This window comes from Hemibagrus wyckioides, linkage group LG07 (genome assembly GCF_019097595.1).
Source record: "Hemibagrus wyckioides isolate EC202008001 linkage group LG07, SWU_Hwy_1.0, whole genome shotgun sequence".
In the NCBI taxonomy this organism is placed as follows: domain Eukaryota; kingdom Metazoa; phylum Chordata; class Actinopteri; order Siluriformes; family Bagridae; genus Hemibagrus; species Hemibagrus wyckioides.
In genome coordinates, this window is record NC_080716.1 from 16,702,994 (window position 1) to 16,723,008 (window position 20,015).

A 20,015-nucleotide genomic window follows, 5' to 3' on the forward strand; every position below is an offset into this window, starting at 1 on the left:
GGGATTCATTGTGTTTGACATGTGTAATGATTTTCCCATTTTGTTATAACACATAGGTGATTGTTTGAATAAAATAATCAGTATTTCCTACAAATTCCATGTTTACAATAATGTGTCCATAGCATTAATTGCGACATTGATCTAAAAATCTACTTTGTCTGTGTATGATTGAAATATCTTACATTTTATAAGCTGGCATTTTGTGTGTTTGCTTGCTCAGGTTACAATTCTACATGATTTTAGCCCCGATTTCCCAGTCTTGAATTTTGCCTGGCTTGACAACTGTAATAAAAACAATCATGATGTTTTTTTATTCGGAGAACCGTATACAAATGCCTACTTTTTTTTGTACTATATCTCCAGTGTTCTTAACTTTACAGACAGTCCTAACTGCTTGCATCTTCCCAACCAATATTTTTTTCAGATTCTCTTCCCCACCACTTGCTTTCCTACAAAATACTGAAACTCAAACATTCAGTTTTAAGGGTTTTGTGAAAACAGTGTGATTTTGGGGATCAGGCGTGTGGATTTTTGAAGGATTGTGTACTTGTAACCCTCTTCTGCCAGTCATTGGTGGATAGAGGGATCTGCACATTACACAAACACCGGAGTGATGAAAGCTGTGTAGTGTAAGTCAGCACAGTTTGAAAGTGTAGTGTGTGCGCCCACACATACACATTTTTTTGTTGTATTATAGGTTTAATTTTAAAGGTGTTTAACTTTTTGTATTTTACTTTTTTGGCCATTAGTCTATGCACAATAATGATGATAAAATACATTTTTTTTTTTAGAAGTTATTGCAAATTCATTACAAATCCAAAATTTAAAAAAAAAAATGATTCAGACCCACTATCCAGTACTTTGTAGAAGTACATTTGGTGGCAATTTCTCCTTTGTGTCGTCTTGGGTTATTCTCTACATGCTTTGCACACCTGGATTTGGGCAGTTTCTCCCATTGTTCCTTGAAGATCCTCTGAAGCTCGGTCAGATTGGATGGGGACCTTCTGCGAACTGCCAGATTTTCCTCGGAGATGGGGTTCAAGTCTGAGCTTTGGCCACATGGACATTCAGAGATGCTTCAGTTCTGAAGCCACTCCAGCATTGTCCTGGCAGCATGCTTCAGTTTGCTCTATGTATTTTGCTGTATTCATCATATCCTTCAATTTTGATCAGTCTCTCTGTTCCAGCCACTTGGAAGCACTCTCACTTGGTTTTTGACAGATAGTGTGCTTGGAAGTTTAACCCCCCAAATTTTTTTTCTTGTTAAACCAGAGAACCTTTTTTCTTCATGCTCTTGGAATGGTTTAAGTGCCTGTCGTGTACTTTTTACTCAGGATGATGCATCGTTACTCATATACTGAGGAGTGACTTCTTCTAGCAACTCTATCATAAAGGCTTGATTGATGGAGTATTTCTGAGAGGTTGTCCTTAATACATGTTCTGTTATCTCAGTGAAGGACTTCTGAAGCTCTGATAGAGTGGCCATTGGTTACCTCCCTAACCAAGGCCCTTCTAGCTTGGTTACTGAGTTTGGCCAGTTGGTCAGCTCTAGGGAAGAGTCCTGGTGGTTACAGACTGTCCATTTAAATGATTGAGCTTTCTGTGCAAAGCTTTGAACCCTTTGTCCTAACACAGTTTGTTCACTGATGTCTACAAAGAGTTCCTTGGACTTCATGGGTTCATGTCTTCATGGCTTAGAACTGTGAACACGGCATTAAATGTACAGATGTGTGACTTTCAAAAGGCCCAGATTTTTCCACAAGTGGACTGCAGTCAAGTTGTTTATGGACATCTCAAGATAATAAAAGCAAACAGGATGGACCAGTTAGGAGTGCCTTAGACAAGGGTCTTAATTGTTAGCTATTGGAGAAATTTGTAATGTCATTATGGTTTATTGTATGTAGATTAATGGCCAATTAAATTTAATCCATTTTAAAGTGACCTATAATACAATTTCTTTTTCTGTATTGTATCAGTTTGTCCCTATGAGGAACTTTCTCTCAGTCATTTTATTGTGTTAATACAAAATACCCCCCCCCCCACACACACACTTTTTTTGTGCCTTAAATGGAACAAAGGGTGTTTCTGATTTGAATGCCATTTAAAGTTTATTTGTAAGAACATTGCCTGATTTTTCCATATACAATATGGCCTAAAATATGTGCACACCTATTTGACCATTGTATAAAGAAATGTTTGTCCTTCTTAAGCGTGTAATGACACAGCATATCTAATTAATTTATTTCAAATGAGGCTCTTATTTGAGTACACCCACATATTAAACAATACATTCGTATTAAAATAGGCTATTTATCATAAAATAGCACCTATGTTAAATGTGATTCTCCCGCACACAGCATTTTTCATGAGCTAATACTAGCTAGTATTAGCTTACGAAAAACATCAATGCTGCATTTAGTAGCAAGCAGGAGCTGGAAAATCCTCCCAGATTTTTAAGGTCTGGTGTATGGGAGCAGTTCGGCTTTTCAGAGAGTTACAGCGCAAACAGTTGTTGACCACATCACAATAGTATACAAAACAAAGCTGTTAAATATGTTTAAAATACTGGCAATAATAATACAAACATATGGCAAATAAACTGTAAGTGCACACAGACATGCTGGACAAAGGAATTCAGTGAATTGTCCTTCTGAATTAAGGCATTATACATAATTCTCATATAATTGAGAATCTCGATTTTGGATGTCAATTGTTGCTTTAGTTTCATGTCGCACACTTGTATAGAAAATTAATGATCATCGGTCACTTTGCTGCTTGCTAGAATGAAGGCAGGATTAGCACTCTTACAGTTTCAGCAATTTTTGAAACTCCATGGAAGAGTGCCAAAATGTCTTCAAAATCCTTTCTAGACTGAACATGTTTACTAATACTAATAGTCATTTACTGATCTGCATGATTGAAAGCCTTATTATATGTGTTTAATTGAGCTAAAGTCTATTTGACAACCACTTTAAGACCTGTATATTTGTCAGTTGATGCCCTAAGCTTAAGGTCATCTTTATTCATGAAATCATACAAAATATTCCCTGTCCATTCTGTTATGTTTGCTGTTTTTCCCCTTCATTAAAGACCACTAAAAGAGACTGTACATCTATATTCTGGATACAATGGAAAGACAAATCTGAAATGTGTGTAACAGAAATGGGGGTGGGGGGTAGGCTCAGGGATTACGACCTTCTTTCCGTTACGCTTTCTGGAGTTGAAAACGGCAAGCCAGTAACCCTGTCTGTGTTTTTTCCCTCAACTTTTTCAGCTTTGCATTGTTCTTGGAAAGTTGTGTGCCCCCTGTTACGAATTCCCTGAGCAACTTTGGGAGTCTGCCTTTCTTTGGCCTTGTCTCCCTCCAGTTGGCCCATATAAAGGCTCAGCTGACACTGCACCAGCTGAATGTGATTACTGCCAGAAACTTCACTCCTCCTTTTACTGCTTTACCTGCACTTACCTTGCTTGAATTGAACAAGGTTGCTATGTCCCATCCCATGTACAATCCCCGTGGGGGGCCATTCTCCAGTGGCCAGAGGCCCATTGCAGCGGGGCAGTATGGTATTGGGTCACAGTCTGGCCTGGACTTGGCAGGTGCTCACCTTGGCCCTGACTCCATGTCTAGTACTCGCGGGGGAATGACAGCAAATCAGCAGATGTCATTTCCACCGAGTCAGCGTCAGCCGCAGGTTTCCCACAGCCTTGATGCATCTATAGATATGAACATTCGTGGAGCTCTTGAGGAAATGCGTCTCGTCACCCAGATGCTTCAACAGCCGAAAACAGTAGATCCCCGCCTGAAGAAAGATGTCAGAGACAAAGTGCTTTCTCCTGGAGGTGGTGGTTATGCAGCAGCCAGTGTTTCAGGAAGGTCTGATGATGGGGACTGGACTGGTTACCAGGCTCCCAGCAAACTTTTTTCCTCCCCAAGTATAGGTCATTCCTCAAGTTCTTCACAGAGATTTCAATCTTCGGGTTTTGGCAGCAGTGCAGGACAGAGTGGTTTGGACAGCCAATCTCCTTCAGAACATCACCCTACACGTTACACTCCAGAGAGTGCCAGCAGCATTTTAGCAAACTTTGGACTTTCAAGTGAGGACCTAGAGCTCCTTAGCCACTACCCTGATGATCAACTGACGCCAGACAACCTGCCATTTATTTTGCGAGACATTCGCATGCGCAAAGCCACAAGGAACATCGCTGACTGTGAAAGAAGATCATCTGATCTTCTGGTCTCTGATGCTCGACAAGGACAAGTTATTGATTATGGACATTCTAGAAAATATGATTTTCCTGAGGAGAAACCAGACAACTATGCACATGACCACCTTACTAAAGAATCAGTCAAGTATGGGAGGGAAGTCTCAAGTTCCTCCTTCGGTAATGCTGACAAAAGTAATCGTTCACAGCAAAACCTGGCTACTCCAGTTCTTACACAGGCTTCAATTATGGTTCCAAAGCTTCAGCAACCTCCAGCGATGGCTTCAAGACCCACTCCACAAAGCCTGGATATCCAAGGTGCCAAGGCAATCCCAAGAAGGCTGCCTACTTCCACAGCTGTGCCATCGCCCAGCGGCCGTCCACCACAGATTCTTTCCGCTGCTGCTGGTCCTCTACCTTCTATGGTCCCGATGATCTCTGGAAGTTCATTTGCATTTGCTCCACCTCTAATCACGACTTCAGCTGCAAAGAGGTTACCAACTCCCACCATGATGAATGATTACTCAGCTGCTAGCCCAAGAATCTTTCCCCATACATGCTCTCTATGTAACGTAGAATGTGTCCAGACTAAGGTGAGTTTTTTTTTTTCTTTTTGTATTGTTTCATTTTTCAAGGATTTCTATTAAATTTATTGTATAAATTGTGGTTTGTGTGAAGTGATTCATTGTTTTTGAGTGTCTTGCATCACAGTAAGCCCTGTGTAGTAATTAATAATAATAATAATAGTGTACCTAGTTAACTGCCTTAAGATAACTTCTTAAGTTTCCTAACTGGGAGCATGTCGAAAAGAATTGCTGTGATGTTGATATCAAACTTTGAAGAAATGTTAGAAGAGGTCAACGATTGGGTTGTTGTCATCATCCTGTGTAATGAAGAAATTGAAGATACTTTTCATGGGTTACTACGCTTCGGTTCTTTTTTTGAAAGAGGACCGCGTCATACTTCCTGAAGAAGTTTATGCGTTACTGAAAGCATGAAGTGTGCTGGAACAGTCTGATCTGATGCCTGGGTTGCAGACCAAATGTGATTTGACGATGAACATGCAAACAAGATGATGACCTGTGAGAAGATGACCTGTCTTCAAGGACTCCTATTTTTTTTGATAACTTTTACTTCTTCTTTTTTTAATAAGCTCTATCTGCCAATGGGAATTTGGGACTTTCAGAAATGTTATAAAACATGCTATGGACTTATTTTTGAAGGTGACATTTCAGAGGAGTTTTAAATGTATTTTGTGAAGACAATTATTTTTTCATATTCTATATTTGTTTCATTACAGTGTCTGTTTTATCATGCCATTGTATTTGACATTTGAGATTGATAGATTATTTATTAATTCATATTTCTAAAAATAATTTTTTTCTTTTTACTAGCATAATTCTTTAAAAACTTTAAGTAGCAGCAGATTATGGTTGTTATACACTGTATATTGAAGTGTATATTTTTTTTAATGACAGGATTGGATTGAACATCAGAACACATCCCTTCACATTGAAAGTTGTAGACGTCTTAGAAAACAGTACGTTTTTAATTATTATTATTTTATTTAAATTTCAAATTTATTTTATACACTTTTTTAAATTTCATCAGCGTTTATTTGAAGATATGCTAATGTTTATTGTTTTTATAGATATCCTGACTGGAATGCAGAGACTATTCCCCTTACAAGGTAAATTGTGGTGTTTTATATGTTTATTTTACTCTGAACCATTGGGCCATAGTTTTGCAAAGATCTTTTGTAGGACTGAGCCAAAGTTATAACATCATAGTCCAAAACATTAAACTTGTCCACATTTACTGTTTTAGAACTCCTAGCCCCAAGCGCCACCATGGTTCATCCAGTCATCGTCAGCGGTCTTGCTCCCGTTCGAGGTCACGGAGCCCTCGGAGGTACCGCCGCACACGTTCTCGAAGCCGGTCCCGGTCCCCCCACAGGAAAAGTCGTGGCTCACCCTCATACCGGCGAAGGTCTCGCACCCCACCGCGTCGCAGGTCTCGCAGCCCACCACGCCAGCGGTCTCGCAGCCCACCGCGCCAGCGGTCTCGCAGCCCACCACACCAACGGTCAAGGTCACCAGGCTACAGCAGTAGTAGGCGCTCTCCTCCACGGAGTTCTCGACGAGTGAGTCCCCGAAGGAGCAGTCCTTCTCGCTTGCAGAGATCAAGCAGCAGTGAAAGACTAGCGAAAAAACTTCTGGAGTCTTCAGGTGAAATCAAGCAGTACTGTCTTGCACATGGTGTAATTGCATAAAAAAACATTATGATTGCAGATCTTTAATCACATTTCCTTCATGTCTGCTTTTTGTAACAGAATTATCTTCAGTGACTGACAGTAGTGCTCTGAAGGCAATGGTGGAATCATTGGCCCCTGCACTGTTAGCTGAGCTAGCCAAGAAGCGGAGCAGTTCCTCATCTTCAATGAAGAGTAGCAGCAGTAGAAGGCGATCATTATCTCCTTCCTCTAAAAGGAGTGAATCCTCCAAGTTGAGCAGCTCATCTGCCATGAAGACTAGTTTTTTCAAGGTAGTTGATTGTATTATATGGTTATTTGATCTGAATTTGATAGAACTTCCAAATTTTGTCAAAGAATATTGCCCACCCTGGTGTGAGATGATCAAGGGTCCAAAGCCTTAATCAACCCTGTGCCACGTGTGTGTATATATGTCTGTACCAGTTGCTGTGACGAGAGAAATGATTAGCTAGTTGGTATAATGCCTTTTCCCCATTTCTGTTGAAATCTACTAATCGGATAGCTCACTAAGCGCATAGTGATGGAGGAGAACTGGTGAAATTGAAAAGTCGGATATATATATATAATATTTTACCTTTTTATATCTTTTAGAGTGTGAAACCTAAGAAGCTAGCCGGTCCTGGGACATCCTGTCTGTTAAGATTAAAGGGTATTCCTTTTGGGACTACGCGCCAAGAGCTAGTTGCCGCTGTTGAGCCTTTTGGGGCGATTCACACTGCCATTCTCCTTAAAGCCATCTCAGAGGTACTGTGAATTGTGTGTAGTGTTTTTTTTGTTTTTTTTTTATTGATATGTGGTCTTCTGTCTTATGAGTTTTAAGGTCAGCTGTTTACTAAATGTTTTAGTTATGCTCAGCATTAACTCACTTTAGCATAGAATTGTAAGTGCCAGACAAATTTTCTAGATCATTTAGAAGGCGTCCATCACTCTTATTTATGTGAGTTTCTAGGACTGGAGTGAGTTGTCTGGACGTATTTTGACCATACGACTTGGTTGATAATATTTCTGTAATTGTAGGCTGCATAATTCTCTGTGATTAGTTTGTGCATTATTTGTGTACTTATAGATGATCTAAGAACTTGACGGTCTTTATTTCTAAACCTTCTCCATTTTAGGCATCCGTGTGTATGGAAAGAGAGGAAGATGCCAAAGCCTTGGTCAGCTGTAAAGACCTGAAGCTGCATGGGAAGATTGTTGAAATCTGTATGGAGAAGGTATTGTCTAAGCAGTTGTTATTAGGCCTTATGCATTTAAACAAAGAAGAGCTTTATTACTATGTTTGTTTCTGTCTATAGGAGGCCAGGGTTGAACTAAGGGTCCCTGAACATGAGAAGAAACCGATTGCTAAGAAGTAAGTTTTATTGTTTCTTGTGCTTTAATTTAAAGAAGCTTGACTTAAAGTTGTAATTAAATAGATTTCCACTGCATGCACTACAGATAAAATGCTATGATATTAAAGTAACTTAATTGCATACTACAGAAAGGAATCCAAACATGGCCCAAGCAAGTTGTCACAAGCGGCAAAAGGTAAAGTTGTGCCCAAGACAGCACAAACAACTAAAGCTAAAGATGTATTCAAGATGTCGGCAGCAGCTAAAGCTAAAGATGTTCATAAGATGTCAGAAGCAGCTAAAGCTAAGCATGTGCCTAAGATCTCTCAAGTGTCTAAAGTTAAGGAGGTTCCTAAGTCACAGACGGCTAAGGGGAAACAAAATGTCAAGGTCAAGCCTTCTACAAAAGGCCCAAGTGAGTTTCAGTAACTGTTATCATCATTATTTTCTTCCTGCTACTGTGAATGAAAGAAAAACAAAAATAAATTTTGTTTGTTTACTTTTATCTAGGAGAAACTCCAGGGAAAAAGATTGTAAAGAAGGTATAGCATTTTACTCACTCTAGTTTACTTCTTGCTTTTGTGTACAATAAGCAGTTTTCACCAGAGTTTACTAATTCACTACTGAATATGCCATTTTAATTTGTAATGGTGCATCAAACATAAATAAATAGAAATCATTAGTGATAAGCAATAAATAGTTAAAACTAATAATAAGGAAGGTATATTAAAACTTTTTAATGTTTCCTAAACCCACAGGAGGTCCCATGGAGGAGGAATATAGTTGAGATAACTGGTCTTCCAGAGGATGGAATTACTGAGGAGGATCTCTCAAATCTTGCTAGTCCCTATGGTTTTATTTCAAAACCTGTTATTGCTATCACCCAGTACAAGGTACAGATACCATTCAAACCACCAGTGAGCAGTATTAACAGTGATCTAATAAAGATCTTCAGTGGAATAATTTCCTGATAATTCAATCTGTTTATTAATTAGGCATATCTGGAAATGCCTAATACAAATGCAGCTGAGACACTGGTTAAAGCATATGCTGAGACTCCAGCAAAACTACAGGAGAAAGAGATAAGCATCACAATGATGAACAAACCTGTTGACCTTCATAATACAGTAAGCACATACCCAAAGCAGTGCTTGATTTGTTGAATAAATATTTTAAGGACGTTTTTTAATTGAATTAAGATTTGTTTTAGGTAGGAAGTAAATTTCTGTGTCTTTTCCTTGTCCAGGAATCAGTATTCAGAGTACTGATGGGAATGGACATGTTGTCTGTAAGTAAACCAAGTCTCTTTTTCTGTGCAGTTTTTCTCATTACTGCATGTTTTAAATGCATTCAGACATCTTGTGTTTACACACTGGAAGTTGATAATGATTTTGGAAACTTGAAGTACTTCCATTTCCATTCTGTTGCTAATGATACAAACCTTGGATTGTGATCATAAATGGCTAATTAAACCAACGGCATGCTTGCGCAGAGATGCATACTTAAGAAACCTCAAATAGTCTGAATGGTGAAACAAAGTATTAACAGCAATAATAGTTATGCCATTTACTGAACAGTACTATAAGTTTAAGTTATGTTAAGGTTTGTTTGTTTTTAATGTTTAATTTTATTTTTTATTTGCATTTGCATAGCCCACTGAACTTGCAACGCTCCCTGAGCGTCTCCTCGCAGTCAATAATGTACCATATAAGGTTGGCGCAATCACTGAAATTCACAACCTTGTTAAACGTTTCGGCTCCTATAAGCAGTCTTTGGCCCTCAATGGAAGGGTAAGTATATAATGCAGAACATTTGCTGCATCTCAATTTGCCTGCTTATACTATGCACTAGGGATGCCACAATACTCAATATAATATTGAACTGTTCGGTATGACCTCCACGGTTCAATACGCGTATGTGAACCGCGTTTTTTTTTTTTCGGTTTTTCCTTAAAATAATAATAATAACCATGTGTTTTATTACTCTCTGAACCGCCTGTTTGTGTTTGCCTGTACTGTATGTCTACGCGCTGAGACAGACACGCCTCCCCGTGAGTAAATATCCAATCAGTGAGCGCTAAAGTTAGGGGCGGTAACCATGCTTGGATGCTGGTGTCAGATTTCACAGTCTAACCATGGAGAGCGGTGAAGTGAGACCAATACAAGCTCTGTCTTTCAGATCTGCTGTTTTCGGATTTGTTGCTGACTATGATGCCGATGAAACAAAAATGCTAAACAAAGAATGACTGTGTTTAAGCACTGTTACACAAGAGTTAGCTACTCAAATGGAAATAGTTCCAGTATGACCGCACATCTGCAGCTCCATCACCTCGCGATATCACTGTCTGGAAGCAGGATGGCGGAGCAGGTAACATAGGCATCCAAAAAGCAACAGTCCCTAGCTGATTCCTTCTAGCATTCATACCCAACTGGTTCAGAGAGACACAAAAAATAATTCTAATATAATAATTGCTAAAGATTTGCAGCCGTTTTCTGTGATCGGTGATGTGGGCTTTCGGCAACTTATAAAAGTGCTCGAACTGCATCACACACTACCGACACGTCCTTTTTTCCTGACCTCTACGAAAAGACCCGCAAAAAAATTGAAAACTAATTGGCTGAAGCACAAGGCCTTGCTCTAATAACAGATAGTTTGACCTTGTGGGTAACAGAGTTATCTCACTGTGACTGGTCATTACATAGCGGATTGGGGAAAAAAAGAGGGCCGTACTCCAAACCCGACCCCTGTAATAAAGTCATACAAGCGCTAATTTTTATCTCACTATTTTTCTGTACACTATGAATGTACAAGTTCATTTTTGCATTTAAGTAAAATAAACAGAATTGCAACTAAAACCAGTTTTTTTCTTCTTAACATACTCATTGTTCCTGTCACCTAAGAAAAGAATAATGGAGAAAAAAAACTTTACTTTGCCAAGCCAACCGAACAGAAAACCATGGTTTAAAAAACCGCGGTGCGTATTGAACCGTGGGTTAACTGTATTGTTGCATCCCTACTATGCACTAAAAGTATGTGAAGAAAATGTACATACTTTTGAATGTGTAGCAAAGGGTTTGCGAGTACTGGTACTTACTAACACAATATAATTATAGTAATAATAATATTTGTAATAACATTTCAGCTTCTCTTTATTCATTGTCTCTTATATATATATTTTAATGAAATGTTTAATTTACCTTTCCGTTGATTCAACTTTTTATTTACATTTTTCTAAAATGTTGGGAAGCAAATGCAAGACTCCTCCCTCACTTAAATAGTTGTTGATAGTATTAGCTGAAAAGGATGCACAGATCCACACTTTGAATATCTGCCAGAAATGCACCGTATAAGTACTTTTAGGATGGTCATTTCCACATACTACGATTTGATACACATTCATTCTGATCTTGGATACTATTTAGGACAGATAGTAAGCGATTTGGACTAGAGGAATGTCTAAATGTGCACAGATCAGCAATTACATTAAAATGACTGAAAGATGAAGTACGTGATAACTTTTTGACTCACATTTGAAACCTGTTAAGAAGTGGGTTATATTAGTAATAACCCAAATAAACAGTCAGTTTTCAAAGTTAATGTGTTGGGAGCAGGAAAAATGAGTAAGTAAGGATCTGAGTGACTTTTACAGTAACAGTGTGCTGTAAAAGTTAATGCTAGCTCTGATAGAAATGTTTCAGAACACTATTCAACTGGTCTCCAAATTCCCCAGATCTTAGTCTGATTGAGCATCCGTGGGTTTTGCTGGACAAATAAGTCCAATCCATGGAGTCCCCATCTCACAACTTACAGGGCACTAAGGGCACAAAGGGTACCTATGCAATATTAAGCTGGCACTTTTTAATGTTATGGCTGATCAGTGTGTATTCCAGTGCCAGGGGTTGTATATTTTGGGGTTGTTAAAGATCTGGTGCCATTGTATATTTTCAGCTAACTTCCAATCAATAAGTGCAGAGTAAATTATCACAGGGCTAGGAAACTTTCACTGATCATTTTTTTCCCTTTTTCTTCTAGATCATTTTTGAAATGGATACCACTGCTATTGCTAGGTCGGTCTATAGTCGGTTCCGAAAGTTTCCATGCATCATACAGAATCATTCACTCACCTTCAGCCTTGCTAGAATGCCCAGGGTTGCTGACCAGGTATTGTTGGATTTTAAATTCAAAATTGTCTTATTATTAGTTTTGATAATATTATATTGATCATTGGAGAAGTTGTGACATTCTTTTGTTTGCATTACAGATTAAAAAGAAACCTGATGCTAAAGGGTAAGTGAATATTTTTTATATCTCTTATTTTTAAGGCTATTCAAAAGTTCTTTCTAATTATTTTAAATAATAGTCAAATACATTGCTCAGCATAAGTAAATTTGGTAAATGGAATGTTTAAAATTTTATAAATAATTCAATTTCTTTATTTAGGTTTAAACAGCCTGCCAAAAATCGGAGTACAAATGCAGTTACTCCAACTCGAGCCCCCTCAGTTACTGAGGGAAAAGCAAAAGTTGGTTTTAGTAAAAGCACTGAAAATGTCAAAGAAACTAAAGCAAAGATTGAGCCAAGCACTAGTGCTACATCCACTAATGAAATTGCAGTGGCAATGCAGGCCCCTGTGGGTGAATCCAGCTTATCTAGCAAAACAATTCCAAGTGACTCTAATGACTCTCAGATGGACACCAGAGCTAATGAAACTGTTTTAACTGAAAGCTGTGAATCCAAAATGGGCATCTCTGAAAATGAAAATAAGGTTGACCTCCAAATGGAAAAGACCTTGGTGAAGACCAAAGAACCAGAGTCAGGACATAGTGATGTGCTTCCAGTCACTGAAGAAGTTCCACTATCTTTGGACACAACAAAGCATGCTGAAGACTTGCCAACTGAACCAACAGAGCCTGCTGAAAACCTACAAATGGAAACGGAGCATGCAGAAAACCTACCAAGTGAAACAACAGAGAATGTTGAAAATCTACAAATGGGAACTGAGCTTGCTGAAAACTTACCAACTGAACTAACAGAGCATGCTGAAAACCTACAAATGGAAACGGAACATGCTGAAAACCTACCAAGTGGAACAACAGAGAATACTGAAAACGTACACGTGGAAACAACTGAGCAGACTGAAAAATCAAAAATAGACACAAATGAGCAAACCGAAGATGTACCAGTTAACATAAATGAGCATCCTGAAAAATTAAAAACAGTCTTAGTTGAGCAGGCTGAAAATGCTGCTGTGAATACATCAAAACATGTGGAAGAATCATCATTGGAGGGGCATTGTACATCACTACCAAAAGATGCTTCAAAGGCTGTTGAACAAGTGCAAGTTGAAGACAATAACCTAACAGATGACTGTGTTGTTCAGCTGCCATCAGTAGTGGATACTAATACAGTAGCTCTGACTGGTAGTGACAGTGAAGTAAGTACCATGGAACCTGTTGTTTTGGAAAATGAGCTACAGCAGACCTTCATAAAGGAGTCCATCCAGGATAGTGAGGTCACACAGGGCAATTTGAGTCCTATAAACCAGAATGACGTTCAACTTAATGATGACCTAAAGGGGCATGAACCACTTCAAACTGATACTCCTCTGCCATCTTCTGAACAAAGCCAGGCTGAAAAAGCTGCAACTCTGCAAGGGTCTCTTCCCGGTGATGACATGACGCTGGGCTTTCCACCAGTTACACCAGAGATCTTGAAGGCTCTCGAGGCTGCAGTCCATCAGTGCCGTCTGCAGTCCTCCATGAAACGTGCTGAGGAGGAAGCCACTCGAAAAACTGAGGCGGAGAAGAATTCCGCTGAGAAAGATGTTTCACAAGTTGACAGGAAAGTAACAAAAACTGACAAGCAAAAAACCCAAGAAAAGGGAAGAAGACCCCAGAGTTCTAGAACTACTAGAAGCCAAAGTAAAAGAGCTGAGTCACCAGAAAGGGAGCTTTCTTCCAGACAGAGAGTCAAGGCTGCTCCAAAAGAAGGGTCTCCCACCACTAGTAATGAAGGATCTTCAAGTTCTTCTACTGCATCTCGCAAAACCAGGCAAGAGAGCAGCACAGTTTTAAGGCAGTCACGGGAGCGTGAGGAGGATGGCTACAAGGTAAGAAATGACCAAACATATTTGTGAACAATCTGTTTTAGATACAAAATCAAAGTACATTTTTTTTATAGTAGCTGATGCATTTGTTCAATTTGTTTGTTTCTACATAGACCCGTAGTAGCAGCAGAAGTACACGTTCTTCAAGGAGTGATACAAAGACAAAGAAACCTGGAAAGGTGATTTTGAATATCTGCATGTTTGTCTTTTCATTTATCTAGTTTTGATGGCTATTATTAATCTGTTTATTTCTGCTTATTGATCTTTTTGTTTAATAATAATCTGTTTCAGCCAAAAGAAGAAGAGGTGCAAGCTTTTGAGGAACCTTTTCCCTTCAACCTAGATGAATTTGTAACTGTGGATGAGGTTGGAGAGGAGGCAGAGGAGCACACTTCTCCTTCCAGCTCAGCACACTCTAAATTGGAGGATGACCCCAAATCTACAATGACAAAATCAGTACCAAAAAGGAAATCCAGTGCTGATGCTAGTTCGGAAAAGTTTAAGAAGCTGCCATCTAGACCATCTGCAGATACTGAAGCAGAGGATAAGAAAGCTACAGATATGATGGAAAAAGAAACTATAAACTCTGGGCCAGTCAAAGAGAAAGAGGCAGAAAAGCTGGAAAAAGTGGCAGTTAATAATGATGTCCAACAAGAGACAGTTCACCAAACTGTATGTGGTGAAATAGAAAAGGAAGCAACATTAACACCAGAAACACTAGAATCTGAGGTTAAAGACAAGGAGTCTATTACTAAGACGAAGGCATCTTTCATCAGTGAAGAGTCATCAAATAAGGAAGTCTCCAAGATGCATGATCCCAGCCAAATAGATTCATCTGCTTTTGAATTAAAGCATGAGCCCCTTCAAGTGTCTGAGCTACTGGAACAGGAGTCACCTGCAGATTACCAACCAAAGAGGTCAGACAATGAACTAAGAGAGACAAAGACCAAGGAACTTCCATCCCAAGATGTCCTGGTAACTCTTGATGAGGTGGGTGGTGAAGATGGAGATTTTGCTGATGAAGCTGATGAGGAAGAGCTTCTGAAACGCCAGGCTGGTGAGAATCCTGAAGCACTATTAACTGTTGATGAGGTGGGAGGTGATGAAGCAGAAGCTGAGGAGGAACATTTGAAGAAAGTACTTCAGGGCCTGGTCACTCTTGATGAAATTGTTGAAGATGAGGATGATGCAGGCTCTTTTAACCCTGAAGTCAGTATTTTTTCATTGCTCAGTCTCTTGTCTTAGTTGCTTTGGGAACATCTGTGTGACAGGGTTTAATGCTTATCAAGTGAAATTTGTTTGCTCTCTACAGGCTCTTGTTACCCTGGATGAGGCGAGAGGTGATGAAGAAACAGAAGAAAGTGAGCAGGCTAAAATCAATCCTGCCAGGACTGAAGTTGATAAATCAACCCAGCCTGAGGTGCCTGTGGAATCATCTTTCCTAGTGGAGGATGCCTGTGATATAGAAACACTGCGCAGAATGAATTTTGTGACTGTGGATGAAGTGGGTGAGGAAGAGGAAGAAAAGCAAGAGCAGCTGGTTGAAGAGAAGGTGGAAGAGGAGAAACCTCTAACCAGGAGAGGTGGAAGGGCTAAGAAAAGATCTCGACAGACACCAGGTCAGTGCTTAATCAACATCTTTTTTTATTGTTTTTTTTTTTTTTTTTTTTTTTAATGTTACAAAATTAGGCAGATTATTAAAACAATATAAAATGCTTAATGTCTTTTCATGAAGTGACTATGCCAGAAAATGCATAGCAGTTACTTACAATATTCACTCTGGTTTTATCTGTAGTGAGGAAGTCTACTCGGGGGAAGAGGGGGAAGTCTAGTAACCAAGTAGAGGAACTCCCTGAGCGCATACCTCAGGAGGAACCAGCTTCAATCGATAATGTGCCCCCCTCAGTTACAAATTCAGAAGAAATAAGCATCAAACTACCAGAAAACCAGAAACCAGACGATAAACCAGAAGAAGAAAACGTGAAAGAAATGGAAACTTCAACCTCACCAAACATACAGACTACTGGAACAGAGGAAGAGAAGCCTAATCTCAACAAACAGGAAGATGAAGTCATGGTCAAGGAGAGTAATGCTGCTGGAGATGCAACTGAAAACAGAGCAGCAATAAAAGGTATTTAGGAGAAACATAATCCATTGGTTTAATGTTACTATTTAAAGCCATCTGACATTTTAACCCAAGTCTTTTTTACAGGTACATGAACTGGTAACTAGTCACTTTTTTCTACATCATGTATAATTTTTTCTGTTTCAGAGGAATCTAAACGAAAGCGTGAGGATGAGCTGAATGAGGAGCCAAAACCTAAGAAGTCTTGCTCACAGCCCTTAATAACTGATGACTTCACTCTTCCCCCCTTTACCCCTGATAACCCTATCGGTAAGATGCTAAAATATGCAGCCATTATGTGCTTGTGTAATAGAGATAATAAGTTAGAGGGTATCTAAAATAAACAACTCACTCTTTTTTTCATATTAACAGAAACAGTCAGCTCCTGATCAGAAAATAAACCTTTCAGATTCACAAATCATTTTTTGACACAGCTTATATATGAAGTATTATATTAAACATTGAGATTAATGAAGTATATTGGTTCACCTCATTACTGAATAGAATGAACAGCATATTGATTATAATTTGGGTCTTGCATTGATCAAACAACTTTAGCTCGTTACTCAAATAATAGACTTTCATATATTTGTGGACTCACTTTGCAACAGTGATCCTTGCCCAAGCTTTTACTCCTGTTTGTACCCCGAAATAGCGGAAGTTAAAATGCCTAGTATTTATATTATTTACATTGATTTCTATTGGGTTATGCCTTGTATTTCAGGAAAAAAAAGGCCATCATTGATAATGAAAGGGAAAAAGTCAGAGTAAGGATGAGAAAGGCAGCAGTTGCAGAAAAGACAGGCAAAACAGACTGATTTGTTTAGGACGGGTCTCACCCTGCCTCCCTTTACCCTACTGTAGATTACATTAACAGATTTGAACTTTGTACTTTTGTGTGTGTTCTCCAGGTGTGGACTTTGTGGTTCCCAAGACTGGATTTTTCTGTAAACTCTGCTCTTTGTTTTATGGAAATGAGGAAACTGCAAAGAAAACCCACTGTAGTAGTTTACGGCATTACGAAAACATGCAGGTAAACCATTACATCGGGTCTTTTATTGTTTGCTGAAATGCACCATTTTTCTAAGACCATAATTTACTATTTTTAACAATGCCATGAGCAGCACAGGATGTTTAGCCAGTATATGTACATTCATGGGGAAAAAGAAAGCACACCCTCCGTCACTTCTGTGTTTTTATTTATCAAGGCCTAAATAACGATTGTGTTGTCGCCACCAACTCCTATAAATAACATGACACTCATCTCATTTTGGAGAATTTTTTACCGTTTTGTTCAGTGATGTTTGAGGGTGTTTGTTTATACACAATGCTCTTAAGATCCCACCATTGCATCTCAGTGGGTTAAATAATTAAAGTGCAGGCTAAGATGTGCTGTGTTGTGTAATCAGATTTTTCCCAGATTGTACTGTATACTGCTCAATTATCTTTTGTTTGTTTGTTGAAATATTCATTCTGTTTGGACAGAAAATAGGAATAAATGTGTTAAGGCCAGCTGTCCAGTTTAAGAATCTTACCAAACTGCAGATTGGACATGCACATATATTAATATTGTAACAGTTTTATAAAGTAAGAATACACAGTACATTCAGCCGATTGCTTATAATCAGACAGTTCTGGGAGTTTGCACTGTTACTTAATAACTATTGCTCTGTGCATATCTGTTACAAATTCCATGTTCCTAGGCATTGGGTTTATCATCATGCTGCTGTTATTTATATTCATGAAATTAATATTTTGGTTTGTTTGTTGTTTTTTTGCAGAAATACTACGAGAAGCTCAAAGCTCAGAGTGGCATCTCACCTCAGACAACATCCACTCAGAATTCATCATCTGATTAGACAGATTGATTCTATATTTTACTTTTGTGTTAATTCTGGTAAATGGGTCCAATATTATGTTGTATGTGTAAGATTTTTGTTTTTGTTTGTTTGCTGACAATTTGCATTCATACTGAAAGCTGATTTCAACCTCTGTTTTTCAATAAATTCAATAATTAATTTAGATGTTACATGGAAATAAACATGTTTTAGTAAATGGTTACAGTATGGTTTTTGCATTATTTCACTTGTACATCTTTTACTTTTTCCAGTGTATACTAATGCAGATTATATTAAGGCAGGTGAGTTCCTATCATCCGAATACCTCTGCTCTACATATTTGTTGTTTTTTTCTGCTCTCAATTCATTTCAACTCGAGCTATTAACAAACCTGAACTTTGATGAACTGGATGACTTACAGGAAGGAAAACAAAAATATGCAGGGCATGTGAGACAGGATTTACATTCACTAAATCAAAATTTTATAGCAGGTTCATGAAATCTAGGTTGAAATACCTTCTGTGGTCTACCTGATGACCAAAATTTAAATACTTCTCTGTTTATACGCAAAGAACACAAGGACTTTGAACTCCTTTATTTATAAAGGGAATGATTTCACATCTCACAAAATGGGTGTGTCAGCATTCCAGTAAAAGGCCAATGGTTAAGAACCTAAAGAAGTAAGACTTAGACTTGATCTCAGCTGGAACATTTCGCATGCTTGTCCGATGTTAAAGATGAAAGATGTCGCAGCCGAAGCAAAATAGAAAGCAGGATCTTGGGAGTATGCTCAAAAGAAGCATTTACTGGCATATGAAAAATCATTTGACTTATCTGCCTCTCAGCTTTGTTGATGATACAGTTTCATTTTGGCCACTATTTGCTAGTTTCTCATGGCTGGATCTGTATCTGGCTTTGCAAGTGTGAGTCTTTTGTATTTGTTATCCAAAAAAAACGATGCAATGTGTTCTTTAGCAGAGCTTTTTATACCAAAAAGTAACCTAGCTGATAATGAAAGACATGTAAGCACCATAATGTCAATTTTTGTAACTGTATACCAGCCCCTTACAAACCTGCATTTTGAGCAGGTAACTGTTCAATATAGCAATGACACATTTAATCATTTAATTTGCTAAAATACTGAATTTTGCCAAGACTGATTAGTAATATGAATAATATATGTAATATAATATTAATAATATAATATCAGCACTTTCTTAATGGAAGTTATACTTCAGTATTTCTGTGAGCACTGCTTAATGATTTTATAATGGACAGGATGAAAACTGTGCCCTTTTGTGCATATGTCAAGGTTTCAGTAAGTTACATTCTCCAGGTTGGACTCGATGTTTTCACCCACAATAATAATATGAGGAAAAATATACAGGATTATAAATGGTTTAGAAAAGGAAATGCTCAATAATGAAAGTGTAAGAGCATCATCAGGTGGAGAAAAGGCAGCAGATGATTTGTTTGAGACTGGAAAGTCCCCCTTTCCCCGGCTGTGTATTACTTTAACCATTTTGAATATATTTGAATATATGGTGCCCATAGACTGCTTTGAGATGAAAAGACTACAATGAAAAGCCACTGCAGCAGTTAACAATACCAAAAGGAATAAAACATTACAGTGACTCTTTAAAATGTTCACTTATTAATGTACACTAAAACAAAGAAAAATACATTAGGGCTAATTTCTTATGTTTAGCAAAGTCTATAGACACTTCATTTTTATCTAAATGAGAAGTCCAATTGGTTTGATATTTTGTTTGTGTTCTTGAAATTATTTAGATGTAGATATTACACAGTACAAATAAATATGTTTTTAGTAAAATAATGTTAAAATAATGTTTTCGTTACTTCACTTAATTCACACTTAATAAAGTGTATACTTTTTACTGAGATTACTGAGTTTTAGTCATTTACCACTAACCAATCGAGCATCTCTGGGATGTGCTGAACAAACAAGTCCAATCTTTGGAAGCCCATTGGAGGCCCCACCTCACAACTTAGAGGACTTAAAGGATCTGCTGCTAACATCTTGGTGCCAGATACCACAGCACACTTTCAGGGATCTAGTGGAATCCATGCCTTGATGGGTCAGGACTGTTGTGGCAGCAAAAAGGGGACCAACTCAATA

At 38.3% G+C, this 20,015-nt stretch overlaps 1 protein-coding gene across 1 annotated transcript; it reads left to right on the forward strand.

Annotated features, from left to right (window-relative positions):
• Positions 1–495: 495 nt before the first annotated feature.
• On the forward strand, positions 496–18,098 carry znf638 (zinc finger protein 638; the record flags this gene model as incomplete). The annotated part of the gene is made up of 25 exons (XM_058395164.1): positions 496–629; positions 3,275–4,796; positions 5,682–5,743; positions 5,855–5,893; positions 6,031–6,431; positions 6,536–6,747; positions 7,067–7,219; positions 7,591–7,689; positions 7,771–7,826; positions 7,956–8,221; positions 8,317–8,348; positions 8,565–8,699; positions 8,802–8,933; positions 9,053–9,094; positions 9,459–9,596; positions 11,839–11,967; positions 12,068–12,093; positions 12,247–13,915; positions 14,026–14,091; positions 14,204–15,121; positions 15,225–15,531; positions 15,708–16,043; positions 16,185–16,307; positions 16,949–17,070; positions 17,819–18,098. Coding segments are annotated over 25 exons (7,197 nt in total), but the record flags the coding sequence as incomplete, so codon positions are not given.
• Positions 18,099–20,015: the final 1,917 nt, after the last annotated feature.